General features: G+C 41.3%; 1 protein-coding gene and 1 pseudogene across 1 annotated transcript; both read left to right on the forward strand.

Annotated features, from left to right (window-relative positions):
• Nucleotides 1-623: 623 nt before the first annotated feature.
• LOC122011035 lies at nucleotides 624-15,732 on the forward strand (annotated as a pseudogene).
• A 4,463-nt stretch (nucleotides 15,733-20,195) lies between these two features.
• On the forward strand, nucleotides 20,196-23,948 carry LOC122009806 (probable alpha,alpha-trehalose-phosphate synthase [UDP-forming] 7). The gene is made up of 4 exons (XM_042566099.1): nucleotides 20,196-20,377; nucleotides 20,448-22,461; nucleotides 22,797-23,070; nucleotides 23,330-23,948. Exons 2-4 carry the CDS (start codon nucleotides 20,453-20,455, stop codon nucleotides 23,663-23,665), a joined length of 2,619 nt encoding a protein of 872 aa, XP_042422033.1. The 5' UTR covers nucleotides 20,196-20,377; nucleotides 20,448-20,452; the 3' UTR covers nucleotides 23,666-23,948.
• Nucleotides 23,949-24,870: the final 922 nt, after the last annotated feature.

Below are 24,870 nucleotides of genomic sequence, written 5' to 3' on the forward strand. Positions count from 1 at the left end.
TGTTTATGTTCGTTCAATATACATAGGATTAATTAAACAAACAAGCTTGAATAACTCGTTAAGCTAAATAAACAAGCTTGAACATATATGTGTTCAGCTCGTTAACGTTCGTGAACAACGTTCGTAAACAACGTTCGTGAACAATGTTCGTGAACAATGTTCACGAACCATATTTATTAATAAAACTCTTTTCAATATCCTAAATAAATAATTAAATAAAATAAAATAAATACATAAATTTAAATTATCAATCTTAATAACCAATCAAACAATTAAAAGTTTCAAACAATCAAACAAGCTTGAATTGAGAGCTTGATAACATCTAAACGAACCAAGCTCAAGCCAAGCTCGAACCAAGCTCAAGCCAAGCTCGAACCAAGCTCAAGCCAAGCTTGAATTGAGAGCTTGATAACATCTAAACGAATCAAGCTCAAGCCAAGCTTCAAACAAGCTCAAGCTCATAAAAAATAAACTAAGCCAAGCTTGAACACTCATTTCAAAAGCTTGGTTCATTTTAAGCTCGGCTCGGTTCGGTTATCTTATCAAACAAGCTTGAACACCCCAAAGCTCGGCTCGGCTCGGCTTGTTTACAGCCCTATCTATGATCACTATAGGGCCGTGATATGTTAGAGAAGTTTCATGGAGAAAATCAAGCATCTACTCTTTATTTCCAAGATTATACAAATGCTCGAAGATCTGTATTTGAGTGGTACATGCAACGATTACTCTTTTTATAATTTGTTAATTTTATAACAAGAAGATAAAAAATAAAATATAAGATCACTTCATTTAGTGTGCATCCAATGTTGGAGGTGAAATTTTTTGGTGCTGCTTTTTCTTCCGCCTCCTTTTAGGCTTTCTTTGGTTGAGAAGTGCTTTGCTTTCACTAACCTCATGTGAAATGTCCATTCATTGTCGTGTGGTACTTGTGCTATTCTCTATAGTCACTAATACTTTTTGGTTTTATGAGAGACATAAAGATAGTTTGTTGTATAAGTATTTTCCACTAATGGATGTTTGGTTTTTTCCTGTCTTGGATCATTTTAGAAGAAATAATCATGGGTTTTAATATCTCATCAATCACAAGTTTATCACAAAATCTTTATGTTTGGCAAAAGGAGTCCTGAAACAGTCAAGTACAAAAAAGGCATTCTTATTAGTTTCATTCAAAATGATTGCATTCCATCACATTGCATTGCTGAGTTATTCCATCCTCGTGAGGCGACATATCAACTTTTGTTGTCTCAGTTCTGGAAACATTTCAGAATTTAAACATGTACGAATCAACTAATTAATTATTATGGACTCCAGTTTCAAAATATTTTTTGGTGTGTCATTGTACAGATTTTTCATCACCATCCTTAATATTGCAGGTGGAAAATTGTACTAATAGATTTATGAGATTTATTAGAACACTTGTACTTCTTTCTATTGTTTAGTGAATGGATCAATGAAATTGTATGTAGAATTATGCACACAACCCTGATTTCTTAGCTTTGGTTCTACAGATTTCCGACTGAGTTACTGAGGAAATTAAGAATAGAGTGCCTTGCCATGCAAAATCATAAAGTACGTTAATTTAAACTATATGATCTTTATTCTCTTTTTCTAAGAATGGCCATTTTATTTTAAATTATTTTTTAGGATGTTAGACACAGACGTGTCACTAAACACAAGGTGAGAGGACTTTATTTTTCAACAGAAGAAAGCTAGCGATGAGAATTTGCAAGGTGAATGACTTGTGGTGAGAGGTAATCAGGAGCATGGTAGGAGCAAGACTCGATATGAGTCGGGCAGTGATAATAAGACCTAATCTAAATCGAGAAGGAAGAAGGAGATCACATGCTATAAGTATGGAGTAAAAGCTCACTTCAAGAGAGAGTGTCTAGAGAGAAAGAAAGTCAATGCAGAGAGTAAAGATGATTCATCGAAGTTTGCAAACATAGTGGAGGAAGAAAATTCAGAGAGTGGCGCTGGTGATATGCTTTTTGTCTTGTCTAGTTCAGAGCAATTGACAGATTTTTGGATCCTGGATTCAACATTCTTATCACATAATGTCTAACAAGGTTTAGTTCGATACCTACAGGTTGGTTAATTCTAGTTCTGTTTTGATGGGCAACGATGCATCCTGCAAGTCTTTGGAATAGGGGATGTCATAATCAAGATATTTGATGGTGTGGTCAGAATGTTATGTGATGTTAGACGTGCACCGGATCTGAGGAAGAATTTGATTTCATTGGGCATGCTGAACGGTAACGGTTATTGTTACAAATCTATGAGCAAAGTAATAAAAGTCAATAAAGGTGCTTTGACGGTAATGAAAGAGCTGAAATTAGCAGGAATATTATAGATTGCTCGACACCACAATTGTAGATGGAGCGGCTGTCGTAGAATCTGAATTTGATAATACAATCTTGTGGTATATGCGGCTGAGTCATTTGAGTGAGCTCGGAATGTTGTAGCTTCATAAAAGAGGTTTATTCAAGGGTGTCAAAGCATGCAAACTCGACTTCTTCGAGTATTGTGTTCTTGGAAAATAAAGTAGAGTGCAGTTCAAAATAGTCACACACAAGATGGAGGAAATTATGGACTATGTTTATATAGATCTTTAGGGACTAACCAGGGTAGCATCATGAGATGGGCATTTGTATTTTGTGAGTTTCATCAATAATTACTCACGAAAAGTATGGGTGTACTTCATGTGTCACAAGTCAAAATCCTTTTCGAAGTTCAAGATGTGGAAAATTGAAATAGAGAATCAGATGGGAAGGAAACTTATATGTCTGAGATCAGATAATGAGATTGAATACATAGATTCAAAATTCTTTTATGAGCAACATGGTATCAAGAGACATTTCATGGTTCGCAGGACACTACAACAAAACGATGTAGCGGAAAGGATGAACATGACAATAATTGAGAGAGCTCAATCTCTCAGATTAAATCCAGCCTTGCAAAGAAATTCTAGGCAAAGGGTAAACATGATGTGCTTCTTGATTAATTGATTACCGAGGACAACACTAGATGACAAAGTATCAGAGGAGTATGAACTGAAAATTCGGTTGATTACTCTAGTTTGCGAGTGTTTGAATGTCCAGTCTATATGCATGTGTCTAGTGAAGACAAATCAAAGCTGGATGCGAAATCAATATACTGTATTTTTCTGGGTTATCAAAAAAGAGTGAAAGACTTCAAGGTTTGGGATCTGAAGGCAAACAAAGTGATGATCAACAAAGATATGGTATTTGATGAAAGAGCCATGTTACAACGTTCTCGGGGGAAGAGAAACAAATACTAGAAAATTGCGACAACAATAATCATATTATGCAGGTGGCGCTAGAAACACATGGTTTTGATGGTGGTAGCTCAAAGGACATGGAGCATTGGACTATAGCCGGAGAAAGGACCAAATGCTCAATCAAACCACCTACTCAGTATGGTTTTGAAGACGTGATTTCTTTTTCACTTGTCACTAGTAGCGGAGATCTTAATACTTTTCAAGAGGCAGTACACAGCAAAAAGAATGACAAGTGGATGAGTGCTATGACAGAGGAGATAGAGTCATTACATAAGAACCAAACGTGGGATCCAATGGAACTTCTTGAAGGAAAGAGAGCTATAGGATGCAAGTCAATATCTAAGAAGAAAGAAGTCATCTCAGAAAGGGAGGAGGTAAAGTTCAAGGCTAACAAAAGGGTTACTGGAAGGAGTTTGACTATGATGAGATATTTTTTCCGATGGTCAAACATACATCTATCAAAGCTATGTTGACTTTGGTAGCATATCATGATTTGCAATTAGAGCAAATTAAGTGATTTGGAGGAGCATATTTACATGTCACAACCACAAGTTTTAGTCGGCTCGGGCAAGAGCACTTAGTCGGTAAATCGAAGAAGTCACTTTATGGGCTAAAACTGTCACGCCCCAGAGGAGTCCCTGTCCGAGAAAATTTCGGCAGCATCTCCCCTGTACGGTGGACAATCTGAAACTTTTCTACATCCTCATATACCTCAGCCACAGGCGGCTGGAATAATAACAATAAATAAAAACATTCACCACGCAGTTTATAATAGTAACATCACAATACTACACTGACTCAAAATCCACCCTACTCCACTACACTCGTAAAACTCAAATCCGACGAAACTCACCTCTTCTGTCGTCCAGGCAGGCATGTAGTAAAAACATATCGAATAGAACATCCATCAATATCAAAAGAAAAACATACGATGTCCAAGTATCCAAATAACCAAGTACACACATAAGCAAATAAAAAAACCAAACCAAATGGTAAATAAATCCTCGAGGTCTGCAGGGATCTAGCACTACGTGCAGTGAGGACTAGCGACTGGAACTCCCTCCGAACAGCATCAACCTGAAAATAACAACAATGGAGGCGGGGTGAGTCCAACACTCAGCAGGTACAATTGATATGCAAAGTAAAGAAATAACACCTAACACTAATCATGCGTACAGTCTCCTGATATAAGAAAGATAAAAATACGCATCTGAAGTAAACAGGAGAGGAACTGGACTGAGTATAAGGACAAACAGTCCGAGTGGTATAGGAATCCTGTATGCATGTCAAACATAGGTATCCAAACAATATGCAGCATATAAATGCAGCAAGCACAAACACAAGCAATAAATGCATCATGCATATGATGCCAATGATGCGTCCTGGTGACCCCTGACGCCAGTCGATCATCTCACACACAATAGTGAGGGCGAGTGGGTAGGGCTGTGACAACCGTGCACTCTGTCGTCACTACTCCTGATGAGTGACCGAGTGGACGGGATGCTATCGGAGTACACCTATCCTCCTACCCCAAATCATAAATGGGGGAGCGCAATGCTCTCATCTCCCGGTACTCAAAGACGGGGAGGAATCCCTGCAGGATAACACGTTGTATCACACTATCCATAAGCGGACCAACGGTGCCTAACAGAGTCCCTGCTGCAACACACTCAGCCTGAATCAACCACTAACCCATGAGTGGTGGTGTGTGCAGATCCATGTAACTGGCGATGTGCTCAACAATAATGGAGCGGACTATCGCACAGCATGCAATCATGCAAATGGTGCATGGCACTAACCACAAAATATCTGACCTAATCCACATGTATATAAAAATGCATCATAGGTCAACGAATCAAAACAATCCAAAGGTACACAGAAGGTATAAAACCTAGGTCCTGAACATGGTAAAGCATGGTATATCACTACCCCTATAAGCATGTATAAACAGGTAAAATATACATGAGATGCAAACAAATCAATCAATCAAGCATGTACCAGGATTTGGGTAGTGATTAACCGAAACAGATAAGAAACACAATTAATGCAACATGTTAATTTCATTACTAAGCATATCAAAGACAAAAAAAAGTCAAAAGTACCCGCCTCCAAAAATAGAAAGGTCCAATCTGACTCCGATATACCCGTCTCGCGTCAAAGTCCTGTATTCAATAGATATACAATTATTTAGCTAAATTTATATAAATAGCTAAATAAATTCTTTAACCCTAAATTAGGGCAAAACCCTAATTTCAAAAACACATAAACCTAATCAACATACACATGATCGTCCAACTACAAAACATATCAAATTCCTGTGTACGCTACTACAACTGGAAAAGTCCTCTATTCCTTACCTCAACACATTACCTTTAAAATTCCAATTTCCTCATAATACTCATAACTAGCTAATGATACCATTCAAAACCATCAATAAAATACATGTTAATCTCTAGCTTACCTTAAATCACAACTTTGTTCTAGAATAAGAAGTTGCTGGAATTAGTGATTGAAAATCACCACTGTTGCCGGATCCAAGAACAACCAACAGCACACTATACCCACTGGAAAACTTCACTGCTAAACATTAGATTAAAATTACTAATGTATAATCCTCTAAACCAACTACTTACCCTCCAAATCGATACTCTTCTTCTAGCCGGATCAAGCTTGTTTGGCCGGTACAACTTGTCTGGAAACTCCTGGCCGAAACAAAGGAAAAGATCTAACACCAGGTGGCGGCACTGCTCCCTGTGGCGGCTGCGGCAGAAGGAAGGTCGGCGGTGTCTCGTTGGACCAGAGGAAGGGAGGAGAAGCCGTCGGTCGGCCGGAGCTAAGACAAAGGAAGCCGCGGCACTGGGACCTCCACGACGAGACAGGGAAGAAGAAGAAGAAGGGACCTCGGCTGTGATGTCGGCAGCATGGTGCAGAAGCCGATCTAGGGCAAGGTGAGGAGTGTCTAGCGACCGGCGCCTTCGCTAGGCGAGGAGGAAAAGAAGGGGGGGTCGCAGAGGGCGTCGGTGGCGTCGGCACCTAGGGCTCGGCGCTGCTCGGCGTCGGGAGAAGGAGAGAAATCGACTCGGAGAGGAAGAATAAGAAGAGAAGAAGAAGTGCCGAGGGGAACTGGTATGCTCGGGGAGAAGGAACCGCCGCGGCGCGTGCGGTCATGCGGTTAGGGCAAGGTCGCAACGGGGAAGGAAGAGGGGCGCGCGGGTTTTCGGTGAGAAAGAGAAAGAAAAAGAATTTAAAAAGGAAAAGGAAAATCAACTTTTCCTCACTTAAATGGGATAGCCTAAACAGGCTTTTTCCGGATCCCATTTTGTCCCCGTTAACTCGTCCATACGAGCTCCGAAAAATTCTCGGAAAATTTCCAAAAATTCCGAAAAATTCCCTTATTAATATTCGCCTATTTTCCGGTATTTTACATTCTCCCCCACTAATAAAAATTTGGTCCCCAAATTTCGTTATCTACCATCAGCAAGAACTAACAACAGCTATAGAGTAAAAATGCTGAACGGTAAATAAATCACATACCTCAAGTGAAAAGATGGGGATATCGAGCTCGGATAGTATCCTCGAGCTCCCAAGTAGCCTCCTCGTCCGAATGATGCTGTCATCCGACTTTAACCAGCCGGATAGTCTTGTTCCGCAACTGACGCTCTTTCCGGTCGAGAATCCGTACCGGAACCTCCTCATATGTAATGTCAGGCTGAACTGGAACTGGAATATCTGCCAGCACATGCGTCGAATCAGGTACATATCTCCTCAGCATGGATACATGAAATACATCATGCACGCCTGACAGGGACGGTGGTAGTGCCAGTCGGTAAGCTACCGCTCCGATCCTCTCCAAGATCTCGAAAGGATCAATATACCGCGGAGCTAGCTTACCCCTGAGGCCAAATCTCTTCACCCCTTTCGTGGGTGAAACTCTCAGAAATACATGGTCGCCAACAGAAAACTCCAAAGGTCTGCGTCTCCGATCTGCATAACTCTTCTGACGGTCCTGCGCCTCTGACATCCTCCGTCTGATAGTACGGACCAACTCTGCATCCTGCTGAACTCTATGAGGTCCCAACAACTGGGTCTCTCCAACCTCATCCCAGAGGACGGGTGTCCGACAAGGTCTACCATACAACGCCTCAAACGGTGCCATCTGGATAGCCGAATGAAAGCTGTTGTTGTAGGCAAACTCCACCAGCGGCAGATGGTCCTCCCAACTGCCTCCGAAATCCATAACACATGACCTCAGCAGGTCCTCTAAAGTCTGAATGGTCCGCTCTGACTGTCCATCTGTATGTGGATGGAAGGCTGTACTGAAACGGAGCTGTGTGCCCAAGGCCTGCTGCAGACTCTGCCAGAAACGAGACGTGAACCGTGGATCTCTATCCGAAATGATACTCAACGGAACACCATGTAGTCTGATGATCTCTCGGCAATACAGATCTGCCAATCGATCCAGGGAATCAGTCCTCCGAATTGCTAAAAAGTGCGCGGATTTAGTTAATCGATCAACGATTACCCAAATCGCATCATAGCCTCGTCGTGTCCTCGGCAAACCCACCACAAAGTCCATGGTAATGTGATCCCACTTCCACTCAGGAATAGGAATCCGCTGAAGTAACCCTGCAGGTCTCTGGTGTTCAGCCTTCACCTGCTGACAGACAAGACATCTAGCTACAAAATCCGCGATGTCTTTCTTCATACCGTTCCACCAATAGGAACGCCTCAAGTCCCGATACATACGGGTCCTGCCTGGATGGATCGTAAATCGAGAACGGTGAGCCTCCTGTAGTAGCTCCTGTAAGATCGGGTGAGACTGAGGTACGCATAATCTGTCTCGGAAGTATATAATACCCTCCTCGTCGCGTGTAAACTCGGTCTGCTGCCCAGAAGCTATCTGACTGCCAATAAATTGCAAATGCTGATCACTGGCCTTGGCCTCTTTGATCTTCGTCCTGATCGACGACTGAGCAACCATGGTAACCAGAATACCCTGCTCTGTTGGTCCCTGCTCCTCAAGATCTAACTCAGAGAAACCCTGAATCACTGAATCAAGTCTGTAACTGAAACTCGGTGACAAGCCAAAGTCCCTCTGGACTTCCTGCTGAATGCATCTGCAACCACATTAGCTTTCCCCGGGTGGTAGCTAATGGTACAATCGTAATCCTTCAGGAACTCCATCCATCTCCTCTGTCGGAGATTAAGCTCCTTCTGAGTGAAAATGTATTTGAGACTCTTATGGTCAGTGAGAATCTCAAATGTAATGTCGTACAGGTGATGGCGCCAAATCTTCAATGCATAAATGATGGCGGCTAACTCCAGGTCATGAACTGGGTAGTTCTTCTCATGCTCCTTCAACTGACGAGAAGCATAAGAGACTACTCTGCCGTGCTGCATCAGAACAGCGCCCAAACCCTGTAAAGACGCGTCGATGTAGAGTACAAATCCATCCTCTCCAGAAGGTAAAACCAAAACTGAAGCCGACACTAATCTCCGCTTCAGCTCCTGAAAGCTGGTCTCGCAATCCTCTGTCCACATGAACTTCACGCCTTTCCTGGTAAGACGTGTCAATGGCATAGCAATACGCGAGAAACCCTCGACAAAACGTCGGTAATATCCAGCCAATCCCAGAAAACTGCGGATCTCCTGAACTGACTTCGGCTGCTCCCAACCGGTGACAGCCTCGATCTTCTGAGGATCAACCGAAATACCTCTGCTAGAGACCACGTGTCCCAAAAAACCGACTGAGGATAACCAGAATGCACACTTGCTGAACTTCGCGTACAGCTGATGCCGTCTAAGAGTCTCCAAGACTATACGAAGATGCTGTGCATGCTCCTCCTCGGAATGCGAATAGACCAATATGTCATCAATGAAAATGATAACAAACTGATCCAGATACTCCAGAAAGATGCGGTTCATCAAGTCCATAAACACCGCTGGAGCATTGGTAAGCCCAAATGACATTACCAAAAACTCATAATGACCGTATCTGGTACGGAACGCTGTCTTCTGAATATCTGAGTCTCTGACTCTCAGCTGATGATATCCGGATCGCAGATCAATCTTAGAATACACTGAAGTACCTCTGAACTGATCAAACAAATCCTCAATCCGTGGTAATGGATATTTATTTCTGACGGTCACTGAATTCAGCTGCCTGTAGTCAATACATAACCTCATGGTACCGTCTTTCTTCTTGACAAATAGAACTGGAGAACCCCATGGTGAAACACTAGGGCGTATAAATCCCCTATCCAAAAGCTCCTGGAGTTGAACCTTCAGCTCGTTCAACTCTTTTGGTGTCATACGATAAGGAGCATTCGATGTCGGTGAGGTTCCCGGAATCAGCTCAATAGTGAACTCCATTGACCTTCTGGGAGGCAAATCAGGAAGCTCCTCAGGGAATACATCTGGATACTCTCGGACTACAGAAACGTCGGAGAGCTGCGAACTGCTGCTGTCCTCAGTACTGATCAAAGATAACAGAAAACCATGACAGTCGTGAGACAGCAGCTTCTGCGCCTGAATCGCTGAAATAATCGAGATGTCGTCGTCTCTAATGCCAGTGAAACTCCACGAGGGTTGGTTCGGAGGCTGGAAGGTGACCACCCTCGTCTGGCAATCAACGGTAGCATGATATACTGATAGCCAATCCATGCCAAGAATGATATCAAACTCGACCATCTCCAATACTAAAAGATCTACCGTAAGTATCATGTTGCCAAAGTCTAATGGGCAACCTCTGACCTCCTGGGTGACATCTAAAGTATCACCGGACGGTAGGGAGACGGTCAAACGCTGCAATCTAAAAGTAGGTAATCTACCAATCTCCCGCATAAAGGTACGGGATATAAAAGAGTGCGAGCTACCAGTATTAATCAATATATCAGCGGAAAATGCATAAATGGAAATCATACCGCGGAAAACGGATCCGTCGGCCCGCTGTGCATCCTCCCTGGTAATCGCATGAACTCGTCCAGTCTCTGGCGGAGGAGGAGGAGGTGGTAACGCTGCCAACGGCTGCTGCGGCTGGGCATCGGCTTGGACAATGTGCGAGAAGACCGAGGATGGTGGCCCGTCATGCGGTGGGACCGAGTGCACGCTTCGAGTCGGATAATAAGGTCTCGAACAAAACTGGGTGCTAAAGCACCGGAGTACTCTGTCCAAGCATGCCAAATCTGCTGAGGCTGCTCCTGACGCCGTGAGGAATAGGCTTCGCCTCCTCGATATGCCTCGATCGACTAAAGCCCCTCGACCGACCCTCCGGGCCGTGTGTTGAGCCTTCACCGACAATCTCGGCTCAGGTGCCTGACGGTTGCAATAAAAGCAAATGGCTCCCAGAGCAAGTGGGTAAGGTGATCTCGGATCCACATCGGAAGCAGTGAGTATCATTTGGAAGATGGTTGCCGATTCTGCTGAGAAAACCGGGACAAGACCGCCCAGACTTCTGAGGCCTACGAGATACCCCAGAAGAACTCTGACCTGACGGTCTGCGACTACTCTGATGCTGTCCTGTCGCCTGTGTCTGCTGGATCTGCCCTGATGTCTGATCCGTATACTTCCTTTTCCTGTCTGGATATGCTGTCTGCTGAGCTAACTCTATCATCAAAGCTCGAGCCAGTGCATCAGAGTAAGATGTGATCCCTAAACCGGCAAGCCGTACATGCAGATAACCATTCAGTCCCTGAATAAACTGCATCATGCGAGTTCTGTCCTCCGCAACTAGCTCTGGACAAAACTGAGCCAACCGGAGGAATTCAGTATTATACTCGGTCACTGAGCAGTTATTCTGCCTCAGACTCATAAAATCCTGTCAGCGAGCCATCTGATAAGACAGTGGAAAGAAGCGGCTCTCAAAAGCCTCTCTGAACCTAGTCCACGTGACATTGCGCTCACCAATAATAGAACGCTGAGTAATCCACCAGGCATTAGCTTCATCCCGTAAATGATAGGCAGCCAGCTCTGCTTTCTCCCACTCGGAGCAAGCCATATAGAAGAAAGTCTGCTCCATAGTCTCTATCCATGACAGAGCCATACTCGGATCGAGATCTCCGCGGAAAAGAGTGAAACGAGTCTTCATCGACTCAGCCAATGCTGGAATCCTAGCCCGTGCAGCGACAATATCAGTGAGCTGTGTCGGGACGGCTGCAGGAGCTGGCGGAAACACTGGAGCTGATACTACAGGTGGTACCGCGGAATAAACCGGAGGAGGAACTCCCGGTGCTGCTGTATAAACTGGAGCATAAGCCGTCGGTGGTACTGCCGGGGGAATAAAAGTGGTCGCAGCTGGAGGTACGGTAGGTAATGGTACCGGATGCGGAGTAGCCGGTATCCCTAATGCAGGTGCTGCTGGGTACACCGTATGTACTGGGGGCACAGGGGCTGCTGGTGCCGGATACACGGTGGGTCCAAGTGGCGGTGGTACTGAATACGCTGTAGGCTGCGCTGGAGCAGATGTCGGGTACGTCAATGGTACCCCTGATGGTACCGGAACTACTGTAGGAATAGGTACGCTCGGCACAACCGAGGTGGGTACCTCTATAGGAGCCGTCGGGGTCTGAAAGCCCAACGTGCCCGCAGCATGCTGAGTCAGTCCCTGACTGACAGACTCACTAACAGTGGGCATCTCTGGCATATCCAGAGATCCCGTGGTCCTCCCACGTGGTCGTCCAGCACCACGTCTCGCAGCAATACGAGTAGATCGTCTCATATCTGTTAAATTAAATTACAGATATTACTACAAGTATAAAAATCATAAAAATAAACATCATACCTATTTGCTGTCTGGAGATGTTCCGTCGCTGTCCAGTCCCCAACTTTTGACCTCAAATTCCGAACGAGAATATCGCCGGAAATCCAAATAAATCCGAAACGGAAATCCGAAACATAACCATATCGAAAATCCGAAAATGCCCAGTTTGACTCGCAAACCTGGCTTTGATACCACTAAATTGTCACGCCCCAGAGGAGTCCCTGTCCGAGAAAATTTCGGCAGCATCTCCCCTGTACGGTGGACAATCTGAAACTTTTCTACATCCTCATATACCTCAGCCACAGGCGGCTGGAATAATAACAATAAATAAAAACATTCACCGCGCAGTTTATAATAGTAACATCACAATACTACACTGACTCAAAATCCACCCTACTCCACTACACTCGTAAAACTCAAATCCGACGAAACTCACCTCTTCTGCCGTCCAGGCAGGCATGTAGTAAAAACATATCGAATAGAACATCCATCAATATCAAAAGAAAAACATACGATGTCCAAGTATCCAAATAACCAAGTACACACATAAGCAAATAAAAAAATCAAACCAAATGGTAAATAAATCCTCGAGGTCTGCAGGGATCTAGCACTACGTGCAGTGAGGACTAGCGACTGGAACTCCCTCCGGACAGCATCAACCTAAAAATAACAACAATGGAGGCGGGGTGAGTCCAACACTCAGCAGGTACAATTGATATGCAAAGTAAAGAAATAACACCTAACACTAATCATGCGTACAGTCTCCTGATATAAGAAAGATAAAAATACGCATCTGAAGTAAACAGGAGAGGAACTGTACTAACCAAGACCTGAGTATAAGGACAAACAGTCCGAGTGGTATAGGAATCCTGTATGCATGTCAAACATAGGTATCCAAACAATATGCAGCATATAAATGCAGCAAGCACAAACACAAGCAATAAATGCATCATGCATATGATGCGAATGATGCGTCCTGGTCACCCCTGACGCCAGTCGATCATCTCACACACAATAGTGAGGCCGAGTGGGTAGGGCTGTGACAACCGTGCACTCTGTCGTCACTACTCCTGATGAGTGACCGAGTGGACGGGATGCTGTCGGAGTAAATCTCTAAGATAGTGGTACAAGCGTTTTAACTCTTACATGCTTTAGAACGGATACAAAACATAAGAGTATGATTGTTGCATTTATGTGAAGTGCCTTGACGATGATTCACTTATCTTCTTGTTGCTATATGTGGATGATATGTTGATTGCTGCAAAGAGCATGAAGGAGGTCAATAAGTTAAAGATGCTATTGAGCAAGGAATTTGACATGAAAGATTTAGATGCGATAAAAAAGATTCTTTGGATGAAGATACATAGAGACAGAATCTCTAGAATACTATGATGGCAGTGTTATGTTGAGAAGGTCTTAAACAAATTCAACATGGGAAATGTGAAGTCTGTAAGTACATCTACGGTGCATCATTTCAAATTATCTCTACATAGTGTCCAAGGACGGATGAGGAGATCCAAGACATGCCAAAGGTTTTATATGCTAGTGCAGTTAGTTATCTGATGTATGTCATGGTTTGCACAAGGCCTGATTTGACGCAAGTTGTAAGCATGGTGAGCAAGTTTCTTTTAAATCCTGGTCAACAACATTAGGACGTGGTCAAGTGGATTTTCGGATACTTGAGAAATACTATAGACCAAGGAAGCGTCGTGACTTGCATGGTTAGGTGTTCAACAAGGTGAAGTTGAGTTATATTGCTATAGCTAGAGTGCTATTTATTTGACGAAGAATCAGATGTATTATGTGAGGACTAAGCATATTGAAGTGATGCTTCGCAAGATCAGGGAGCTGATACAGAGAAGTTCAAGCATTGCTTGAACTTGATCCATTTCTTTAGTTGCTAGAGGGAGGTAGCCCGAACTTGACGTCTAGGTGGAGTTTTCACAGATGGTCGTGTTTCTCCTAAGGGATGGATATTCGCCAAGGTAAAGATTATTAGAGCATGACTCATATAATGAGGATGTTGGACACGGGCGTGCCATTGGACATAGCAAACCCGTGCTTGCTACTTGAACAAGGCGAGAGTGTGGCATGGCCAAGCTTATAATTATCCAGAGCATGTGATGGAGAGTGTCCAATGGCGAGAGTGTGACACGACTGTGCTTGGAAGTCACTGTTGGCTTGGGCATACCCGTGGTACTGGCGTGCCACTGAACATGGTCTGGCCATGTCCGAGTATGTTGGTCGTGCTTGGTGTTGAAGACGTCGAGAGTTATAGAATTTATGGTATTACTTGATATTTTTGGTCCAAAATACTATGTATTGTCTGAGCTGTATAAATAGAATCATTGTAATTCTAAATCTATTTTTTAATAGAGAGTTCTTGGCCGTTCGGTGGAGTAGGCACATAGCCAAACCACAGTAATTTCTCGTCTTCTCTACTCTCTCGATTCTTTTTCTTTTTTGTTTTCTCCTTTACAATTCTTCACTATTGTTGTGGTGCAATCTTAACCTAGGATCTTGGGAAAAAAAGAAGGTATATATTTCTGTACTTTTAGTTATTTCATCCAATTTTATCCTATTTGAAATGTTCACTGTTTCAGGAGCTTTTCTTTCTACTATATTGATAATCTCACTATTTATTGCACTTCTGTATCCCCATTAAGTTACATATATAGGCTGATCACTCCATTTTTGCATCCTAACATTTCTTTTTTGTGTTGAACTCTTGCAATTATTGCAAGTTTGGCATATCGCCAAAAAAATTTCTAGGTAATGCCGCACTCTCAAGCTTTTTCAGAATTCTGGCAACATCGAAGGATGAAAACGGTAAGGTACTATAATGTGTCATATGCTTCTGCTGGAAGGCGTAACATATTTGACATCTATGCCGATACATATTGATTTCTTACAATGAACTTTTGTCCCTTTAACTTTTTACAAGTTTAGGTTTTCGTTTCAACTGTTCAAGCTTATAACTATCCTGTAACTGACTTCCAGTGGCATCCAGAGGTAATCATAATCACCACGCCAATTTTCTTTGTATCATCAACAAGCAGTTTCTATCCCAATGTATTGATTTTCCATATGAACTTTTTAGAATCAAACTTCTACTTCTGATTCTTATAATTTACTCTTCAATATTTATAAATTCAGGCAAAACATTGAGTCATCTTTCTTCCTTCATATATCATTAAACCTCGGTACAGGAAACAGATTACGAGTTTAACTAAACATTTGGATTCCTGCAGAAAAATGCTTTTGAGTGGGGATTGTCGATGATTCCCCATAGTGAGGATGCAGTGCAGGTAACTCAACACGTTGCAACTACTTCATCAGGTTCTGATTGATTCAACATTGTTTCATTCCCTATTATTCTAAGCGTTCAGCATATCGATATTCTGGGCCTATCAAGTGTTCTAAAACTAGACGTGTCTATTTGCAGTGAAGCAAGGAATTCCTCAAACAGACCTCATGCTGATAAAGTCCTGGACAATCTCATCTACAATTACAGTCCTACCTATTGAGGGAGAGGAGGGTGAGTTCGCATATCATTACTACCTTCTTCTCCCTTGAATTTTGCTGCTCTCTTTTTCACTCGCCCACATAGCGCATCTCCTGGCGCAGAAGAGGATATGATGAAGTCTACATCTTCAACTATCCTCGTCCTTTCTAGCATGTAAGCCTGGATTCCCAGGAAGGATGTTAAGTGGGAAGATAACTCGAGTCGCTGCAACTGAACGCCAAGCTCCCAATGAACTGGTAAATAAATATTTGTGAATATTGATTTATTTTTAAAAGTTTTTAAAAATTCTATGAATTTTCAAAATTATCCTACAATGCTCTATGGAAGCTTGGTGGTAGATTTAAAGTGTATGGAGCCCAACAACGCAAGGAACAGCCGAAGAAAACTGTCAAAGTAATAACACCAAGAAGGAAGCATGAAAGAAGAAGGTTAATCAATTTATATGAAAAATGCATGAAGATGAATAATAGGATGCCTGAGCCACACAAACCATGCCGATGCCATCGTCTCGCTTTCTTTACAGCAAAAGGCGAAGCCCTCGCCCCCAGGGCCCCCACCGACCGGATCCACGGTTATCGTGAGAGAGGTAAATCGTAGCACCCGAGCTAGTATGGGACGGACCGGATGGGATACAGGGATAGGGGATTTATTCCTCCGCTGCCACTGAGTTTCGACCCGACGACTTCATTACAGCAACTCCCGTCCCATATCGTCTCGGATGATCCACGGGGTCTCATCGTCTCGCTTTCTTGGTGAGAGAGATGGATGGGGCGGGACACTCGTGACGTGTCTCGGGACACTTGTGTCGTGTCTGTTGTCGTGTTGCTAGTCCACAGCACGTGCGACCTGCGACTGCTCCACATGGACGTAGTGGTCAAATCGACTTAGCCGACATGCATTCTAATTCCGGAGGACAATTTTGTTTTTATCTAATTGAATGATATATATATATATCTTAATTTTTTATGAAGTATAATATTTATTAATAACTTCTTATTTTAAAAATAAAATAAAATGAGTCAATTAAGAAGGCGAATGAGTTGAACTTGTCAACCTAATTAATGAATTAGGTAAAAAGTAGGTTGAGCATAGTAAATAGATTGAATTAGTTAGACTAGTTAGGCTTGTGATAGGATCAATATGGGGTTAGGATTGAATTGGTAGGATCGAATCTAATTTTTAGGATCTAGGGCTTTTGGATAAAAAAAAAAGGCCACAAGATAATTCAGTCAAGGTCAACTGTCAAAGTAAACCGTTGATTCGAATATGAATATGAGTATCAAAAATAATCTTTTAAAGATGTGTTTATTCAAACAGAAATAAGAAAATAAATATCCAAAATATATAATTTTGGAGAAAGAATGGAAAAAAAATTTTTTGATGATAGTTAAATATCAACTAAATAAATATTTTAAATAGTCTCAAAATTTTAACTATGTAAAAGATGGAAATAACTTTAAATATAAAGTACGAACTTTAAAAAAAATTAAATGATATATTTTATATTCAAGACTGGTTGTTAAGAGTTATGACCTCTTAATGTGTTAAGTTTCGATTCTACTAATCTTAATTGATCCTATCGAGACTTTATTAAAAAAATGATTCCAAACGCACCTAGATCATTTTGGTGTTTTCGGATTGTATGATCTTACAATCTGAATATCGTGATTTTACAAATCATGTCTCAATAGACTAGCCAACATGGTTAGGTTGGGAGTAAATCGATCAAAACGATCATGAGTAGACAAATTGCCTGAACCAAGCTAGTTAGGTGAGCTAACATATCAATTGAACATACCGTGTCAACAATATTCATCCAGCTATCCTATCACTTGAACCATAAACCAATCACCAATTTGATTGGAACGCTTGGATTGTCTAAGAGGAACACATCCACGATTAAATTATCATCCACTCATTGGTTCAAAGATTGTATTTGATTCCAAGTCAACCATTGTGAGCGTTTTTAAATTTGGTGGAAAATTTTTATGAGATTGGTTTGGTCATTTTCAGAATTAATCAGTGTAAATTGGATATCTATCTTAATTAAAATTAATTAAATAAATAAATAGATAAGATATTCTATTTGATTAAATAATTAGTGGCATAATGATTGAATAATATTTTTGGCCAAATCAATATGAAAACCTTGATATTTTTGTTTTATGTGCCACCCAATTAATTAACTAGTTGATGGACTGCGTGGCATATGTGATGTGTTGTGGCCAAAGCCATAGCTTTTTGCCTTTCCTTCGCGGTGATCACATTGACTCACCTCCAGTACTTTTCCTCGTCATAATGCAAACTTTTGTATTGAACAGTCGAGTGTCGATAGAGATGGGCACACACACACCACACCATATGTTAGTTAGATGGGGATCGTCTTTTCCTATCCAATTTAATGCTCAAAAATTACATCTTTATCACTTTAACTTATCTTAAGAGTTTGTTTCTCATCTTTAATTGGAAAATGTCCCTAAGCAATATTAAAGACAAGAGTAATATTGTCATACACATTTAAATCTTTTACCTAGTACTTTACTAGGGATGATAATGGATCGGATTCGAATATGATTTTATATCCTTTATCTCCATACCTATCGGATATCAGATATACATTCTCGCACTCATACCTATTAAAAGATCATATATTTTCTATATCAATAATTTTTCTTTTTTCCATCCAACTATTATTTTTTAACAAAAACATAATAGAATTAACATCACATTTTATATATATTTATATAACCTACCCAACAAAAATAGTTAGTAAATTTTTATAAAAGAATTTTTTTTAATATATATATATATATATAATCGGGTATTCGGATCTGATATCGTATATTAGTAGTCCTTCCATGTTCTTCTCCATTTGAGTCAGATATCAAATTCTCCATCGAATTCGGAAAAAAATTTCATCCCTAAACAGAAAGTCCTCTTATTCTAACTCACTAATAGATTAAACAACTATTGTTAGTTTAGTCCTAAGATTTTGAATCAACCATTCACCAAGAGTTTCATGAACCTTGTCTTCCTCAGGGCGTAGCGCAGACGGTGGGTACATGACATCTCTAGCGTAATGGTCAAGGTCGATTCTCATGAACTGATGATCTGGGGTTTACCTCACTATGCGCCTCTGACTTGTGTATCTGCATGTACCTCCTTTCATATTCATGGGGCCGATACTAAGAGGATTGTTAAAGTAGAGGATTTACCTTTTTTTTTTAATGAACCTTGCTACGAGAGTGAGGTTCGATTAATTTAAATGATTTTGTTAAAGCTATTTATTGAGTGTTGTGTAGTTTCTTGAGATGATTGTTGGTTATAAAAGCAACCTATAGTCATCTTCGACTAAATATATTCCTCCTTTCAATGTATCTACACATTTACACATTTTTGTGGGTAACTTTCCATTGAATATGTCCTTTATCATCCATTAATCATAAGTTAGGTCTCCCATCTCTTTTAATGCATTAATACTCAAATCATAATGCTAATAAAGATCAATGATGTCCTAACTAATTCACTAATTATTATTAGAGCTATGCTAATTGGCTCGTTTAACATCTTTTCCTTCTCTTAGTGGAGGTTGCTCACCCTTATGACTTAATGATTGATGAGTATGAAAGGCATTTTTTTTTTTAAAAAAAAATAAATATATAAATTGTAGGGCACTCATCCCATGATCATTGTATAATAACTTGCTTAGACAAACATCTAAATGAATCAATAGAAAATTGTATTGATGTAGCTTGAAATCTATTTAATTTATATATAGCTTATTATGTGTTTTTTTTATTAAGCACGTTGGGTAAATCTTCTATTTTTTTAGTAAATTTAAATTAGTAGTTTTTTTTAAGTAAATGGCGCTTAAGATAATTTATTAATTTAGAAATTGTAAATGGTATATTTGTGATTGCTTACCAAAAAAAAAAAATCATATTAGTCTATATCAAATAGTTATAATAGGCAACACGTATTTATGATTTTTTGATTGTGTTCATCAATTAGAGTGCGTTGATTTAGAATTATATCTTTTTTTCCTTTTTATAAAAATATATTTCGGTGATATGTCTATTTCGGTTTGGAGTAGAATGTCAACGCATTATTTTGAATCTAATTCGATTTCATTTTCCATATATTTTATGCCTTCCCACTTTAAAATTATATATATATTTTTTAAGAAATAATTTTTATTCCATATCAATTAGGTTAACTTAATCACGTCGTTGATTACAAGTCAACGTAGTCAACGTTGCCCGCGCGGCGGCCGCGAATTCCGCGGCGTGGCATCGCCGCCGTCGCCGCCGGTCGCCAAAACGGAGACCGTGGAATTGGAATTTGACCGTGTCGGTTCATTTTTTTAAACCGGACCACATCAACGTGCGGTATTTCGAATTTATTTGTTATTTACCCACCCAAAGCTTGCCAAGCTGGCCGGGGGCTCCACAAGACGTGTGGCCACGACCGCCACGTTCTCCACCGGGCGACGAGTCGGGTATGGCAGTGGGTGGATTTGGAACCGCGTGAATCCAGCTCACGTCCGCCGACCTTATCCTGTTTCCTTGCACCCACCCGCTCCTATATACTTATCCATTGTCCATCCCTCGCCTTTAACTTTTCCCCTTCCGTTCCTTCCCCGGTTGGATTCTTTTCTTTTGCCTTCTTCCTCGTCTCGACGCCGCCACATCTGCGATCCAAAGGGAGCGCCGTTTCCTTCTTGATCTTCTTTGATTCATTTCTTAGACGGATTGTACGCTTACCTGATTGGTTTCTGTCCTTGCATTGGTTCCTGGTAAGGATTCTTGTTTATTCGATCGGGCGAGTGCGGAGTTGATTTTGATTTGGGGTGTTTTGTTCTTTAGGAAAGATGATGTCGAGATCGTATGCGAACCTTCTGGATCTGGCGTCCGGGAACTTCGCGGCGTTGGGGATGGGCGGGGAGCGGGCGGCGCGGCGGATGCCGCGGGTGATGACGGTGCCGGGGACGCTGGCGGACCTGCAGGAGGAGGAGGATCGGGCCAGCAGCGTCGCGTCGGACGTGCAGTCGTCGCCGGCGCAGGAGCGGATCATCATCGTGGCGAACCAATTGCCGATACGCGCCCGGCGGCGGCCGGATGGGCGCGGGTGGTCCTTCGGGTGGGATGATGACTCGCTGCTGCTCCAGCTCAAGGACGGGCTGCCGGAGGACATGGAGGTGCTCTATGTCGGCTCGCTGAGGGTCGATGTGGAGGCGCACGAGCAGGAAGACGTCGCGCAGACGCTGCTTGAGCGGTTCAAGTGCGTGCCTGCGTTCCTGCCGCCGGATCTCCATGACCGGTTCTACCAAGGCTTCTGCAAGGCCAACATCTGGCCGCTTTTCCACTACATGCTCCCCTTCTCCGCCGACCACGGCGGCGCCGGTGGCCGCCGGTTTGACCGTGGTCTTTGGGGGGCCTACGTGCTGGCCAATAAGTACTTCTTCCAGAAGATCATCGAGGTGATCAACCCCGAGGATGACTACGTGTGGATCCATGACTATCATCTGATGGCTCTCCCCAACTTCCTCCGCCGCCGGTTCAATCGACTCCGCATGGGCTTCTTTCTCCACACCCCCTTCCCCTCTTCCGAGATCTACCGCACCTTCCCCGTACGCGAGGAGATACTCAAAGCACTCCTCAATTGCGACCTCATTGGCTTCCACACATTTGACTACGCCCGCCACTTCCTCTCCTGCTGCAGTCGCATGCTCGGCCTCGAGTACCAGTCCAAGCGTGGCTACATCGGCCTTGAGTACTTTGGCCGCACTGTAGGCATCAAGATCATGCCCGTTGGCATCCACATGGGTCAGCTCCACTCTGTTCTTCGCCTCCCCGACCTTGAGTGGCGGGTCAACGAACTCCACCAGCAGTTTCAAGGCAAGACCATCCTCCTTGGCATCGACGACATGGACATCTTCAAGGGGATCAACCTCAAGCTTCTCGCTTTTGAGCACATGCTTAAGGTCCATCCCAAATGGCAGGGTCAGGCTATCCTAATCCAGATAGCCAATCCAGCTAGGGGCCATGGAAGGGACCTCAATGAGATAGAAGGTGAAATCAAGGAGAGTCGTGACAGAATCAATAGTGCCTTCAGCAGTGACGGTTACACCCCAGTCATCTTCATCGACCGCACTGTGTCCGTCGTTGAACGGATTGCTTACTACACTATTGCAGAATGTGTTGTGGTTACAGCTGTCAGGGACGGGATGAACCTCATACCGTATGAGTATATTGTATGCAAGCAGGGGATACCCAAGGGTGATGCTGTCAAGCTTGATAGCCCAAAGAAGAGTATGCTGGTGGTCTCGGAGTTCATTGGTTGTTCGCCTTCACTGAGCGGTGCCATTCGTGTGAATCCGTGGAACATAGAGACTACAGGTGAAGCAATGAATGAAGCCATATCTATCTCTGATGGGGAGAAGCAACTGAGGCATGAGAAGCATTATCGATATGTCAGCACACATGATGTTGCCTATTGGTCAAGAAGTTTCATGCAAGATTTGGAGAGGTCTTGCAAGGATCATTTCAAGAGAAATTGTTGGGGAACCGGCTTAGGATTTGGATTCCTAGTGGTGGCACTCGATCCTAATTTTAGGAAGCTTCATATTGATGGGATTGTCTCTGCATATGAGAAGGCGGAGAGTAGGGCAATCTTGCTGGATTATGATGGAACATTGGTTCCACAGACGTCTCTCAACAAAAAGCCCACCGCAGAGGTTATCAGGATCATTAAAACTCTATGTGCAGACAAGAAAAATGTTGTGTTTATTGTTAGCGGGAGAGGGCGTGAAGGTTTGGAGGAGTGGTTTATGCCTTGTGAAAATCTCGGACTTGCAGCAGAACATGGTTATTTCATTAGGTATGATTCTTCTACTTGCTTTTCCTTCTTGCTTTTCCTTTGCAATATTTGTTGGGCAAATTCTGTGAATTAGATCGACAGACAGCAATGCCTTACAAGATATGATGTTAAATACATATGGTTGTAGTTTTTCTACATTTGTTTTGTAAATAGAGTTTATTACAATATATGATATGCCAGCAAAAACACTGTCAAATGTTCTGGAATAAGCAATCTGATTAATTCAAATAGTTGTTATTGTGTATATCTTAGAAGAGAGCTGAATCTTCCATTTGTGAATCATCAGTGAATTAGATCAAGAGAACAAATATGATGGTCTGATTTTTAATTTACAGGTGGAAGAGAGACCAAGAATGGGAAACCTGCCACCAGAGCACTGATTTTGAATGGATGCAAATTGTTGAACCAGTTATGAAATTATATACTGAGTCCACGGATGGGTCTTATATAGAAACTAAAAAGAGTGCCTTAGTTTGGCATCATCAAGATGCAGACCCTGGCTTTGGCTCTACTCAGTCTAAGGAAATGCTCGATCATCTCGAAAGTGTACTTGCAAATGAACCAGTATCAGTGAAGAGTGGTAATTTCATTGTGGAAGTTAAACCTCAGGTATGTTTTTCTTTTTGTGTTGATTTATTTATTTATTTTTGAATGCCACAGTATCCTAGATGCTTCTTGTTCGTTCATTTGGTATCTCTTAAAACAAACAACTTGTGTGACGACAGAAGCCACATTAATAGCTTGTGGCATAATAAGCCCTATTGCAGTTATGAAGTTTGATCACTGTACTGGCTATATGATGAATTCTTGTCCAGTTAAAAAAGATCTTGTCTTTTTACAATCTAATATGCTCTTCTTGCTTTTACAGGGAGTCAGCAAAGGTCTAGTTGTGGAGAAGATTTTATCCTCAATGATGGAGAATGGCAGACAAGCTGATTTCGTGTTATGCATTGGCGACGATAGGTCCGACGAGGACATGTTTGAAGACGTCGCAAGCGTAGTATCGAAGAATCTAGTAGCTCGTCGCTCATCGATATTCGGGTGCACTGTGGGGCAGAAGCCAAGCAAGGCGAGGTATTATCTGGACGACATAACAGATGTCATACACATGCTTGGAGCACTTGCAGATGCCTCAGAGGACTCACCCTCCTTCCCTGATGCTCCCAATGTCTCTGACAAGCCTACACTGTCTCTCGAGTACTGATCCATTCGTTAGTCGAGACGTAATGGATGGATCATCCGCTCTAACAGCATGCTTTTGGTCAACCAACACCGATGATTCTTTGATGGTTTCTCGACTCCGTTGTAGATACTCCGAGCAAAGTTTCAGTCATGAAGTAGAATTGTCGAGGGAAGCCATCTGCTTCTTCCTACAAATTCTTTTGGTGGTTTATATCTTATACATCTTTAAGTAGTTTAATGTCACTGATAAAAGAAGATTGTCTCTGCCAAAAATCAAATTTCTTTCAATCTTTTACATCAATTTACGTCATCAGTTGTCATTGCACGTGTGATCAGATGTTTTTATTATTTATTTTGAAAAAAAAAATTATATATATTTCTAAAAGGAAATCTATGGATGACTGGATGAATGCGACCATGGAATTCTCTAAAATTGTATCAATGTTTGACTTCATTAAAACTTTCTCAACTTTAAAATGTTGCTACAAAGAGTTCTTGGTTTAGATTATTAAAATTAGAGTTGTTAATTCGATTATGTTAAAACAAATATTTTATAAAAAAATTTAATCTGAATCAAATCTGCACATAACTCAACAATCTTAAATCTGAATAACTGAATTAAAAAAGTTTTTTTAAATTTTTTTTTTAATAATTCATCACTTTTATTTCAATAGGTTAGATTGATGGGTCAGATTTATTCTTAACCCCTAATTGAAATCTGAATTGTTTGCAATCAAATCTATAGAAAAATCAATAATTTTTTTATAAACATTTAACATATTAAAAAAATTATTTCAATTGCAAAAAATAAAAAAAATTAAGATCTAGTTTGGATAAAGTAATCTTATAATCTCTATTCACCAAAAAATTTAAATTTATAAAAATAACTTTATGAACTAAAATAATTATAATAGTAAATTTTAACTTATAAAATATAATTTTATAGTTTTAATAAAGTAAAAAAAATAATTTTGTCGAGTTAACTTAGAAATAATTTGGGAAAAAAAATCTTGATTTAAAACGCCCTAAGAAAAATTTAAGAATAAACAATTTTTAAAAAAATAGAAAGATCTTTTTGATTTTTACTTAAAATTAAAGGAAGATTCCATATTAAAAATAAGATATAATTTTGAAAAAAGATGTTTGAGTTTCTTTTAATAAGAGGAAAAAATTAATTGCAAACTTAAAATAAAAAAATAATTAATTAAAAATTTGAAATTTAATAAT

The sequence above is a fragment of the Zingiber officinale genome, chromosome 8A, assembly GCF_018446385.1.
Source record: "Zingiber officinale cultivar Zhangliang chromosome 8A, Zo_v1.1, whole genome shotgun sequence".
NCBI lineage: Eukaryota > Viridiplantae > Streptophyta > Magnoliopsida > Zingiberales > Zingiberaceae > Zingiber > Zingiber officinale.

Coding starts and splice junctions, on each gene's coding strand:
- LOC122009806 (XM_042566099.1), top strand. CDS start 20,453: ATGATGTCGAGATCGTATGCGAACCTTCTGGATCTGGCGTCCGGGAAC. Junction 22,462..22,796: donor GAACATGGTTATTTCATTAG/GTATGATTCTTC, acceptor TTTAATTTACAG/GTGGAAGAGAGACCAAGAAT. Junction 23,071..23,329: donor TTGTGGAAGTTAAACCTCAG/GTATGTTTTTCT, acceptor TTGCTTTTACAG/GGAGTCAGCAAAGGTCTAGT.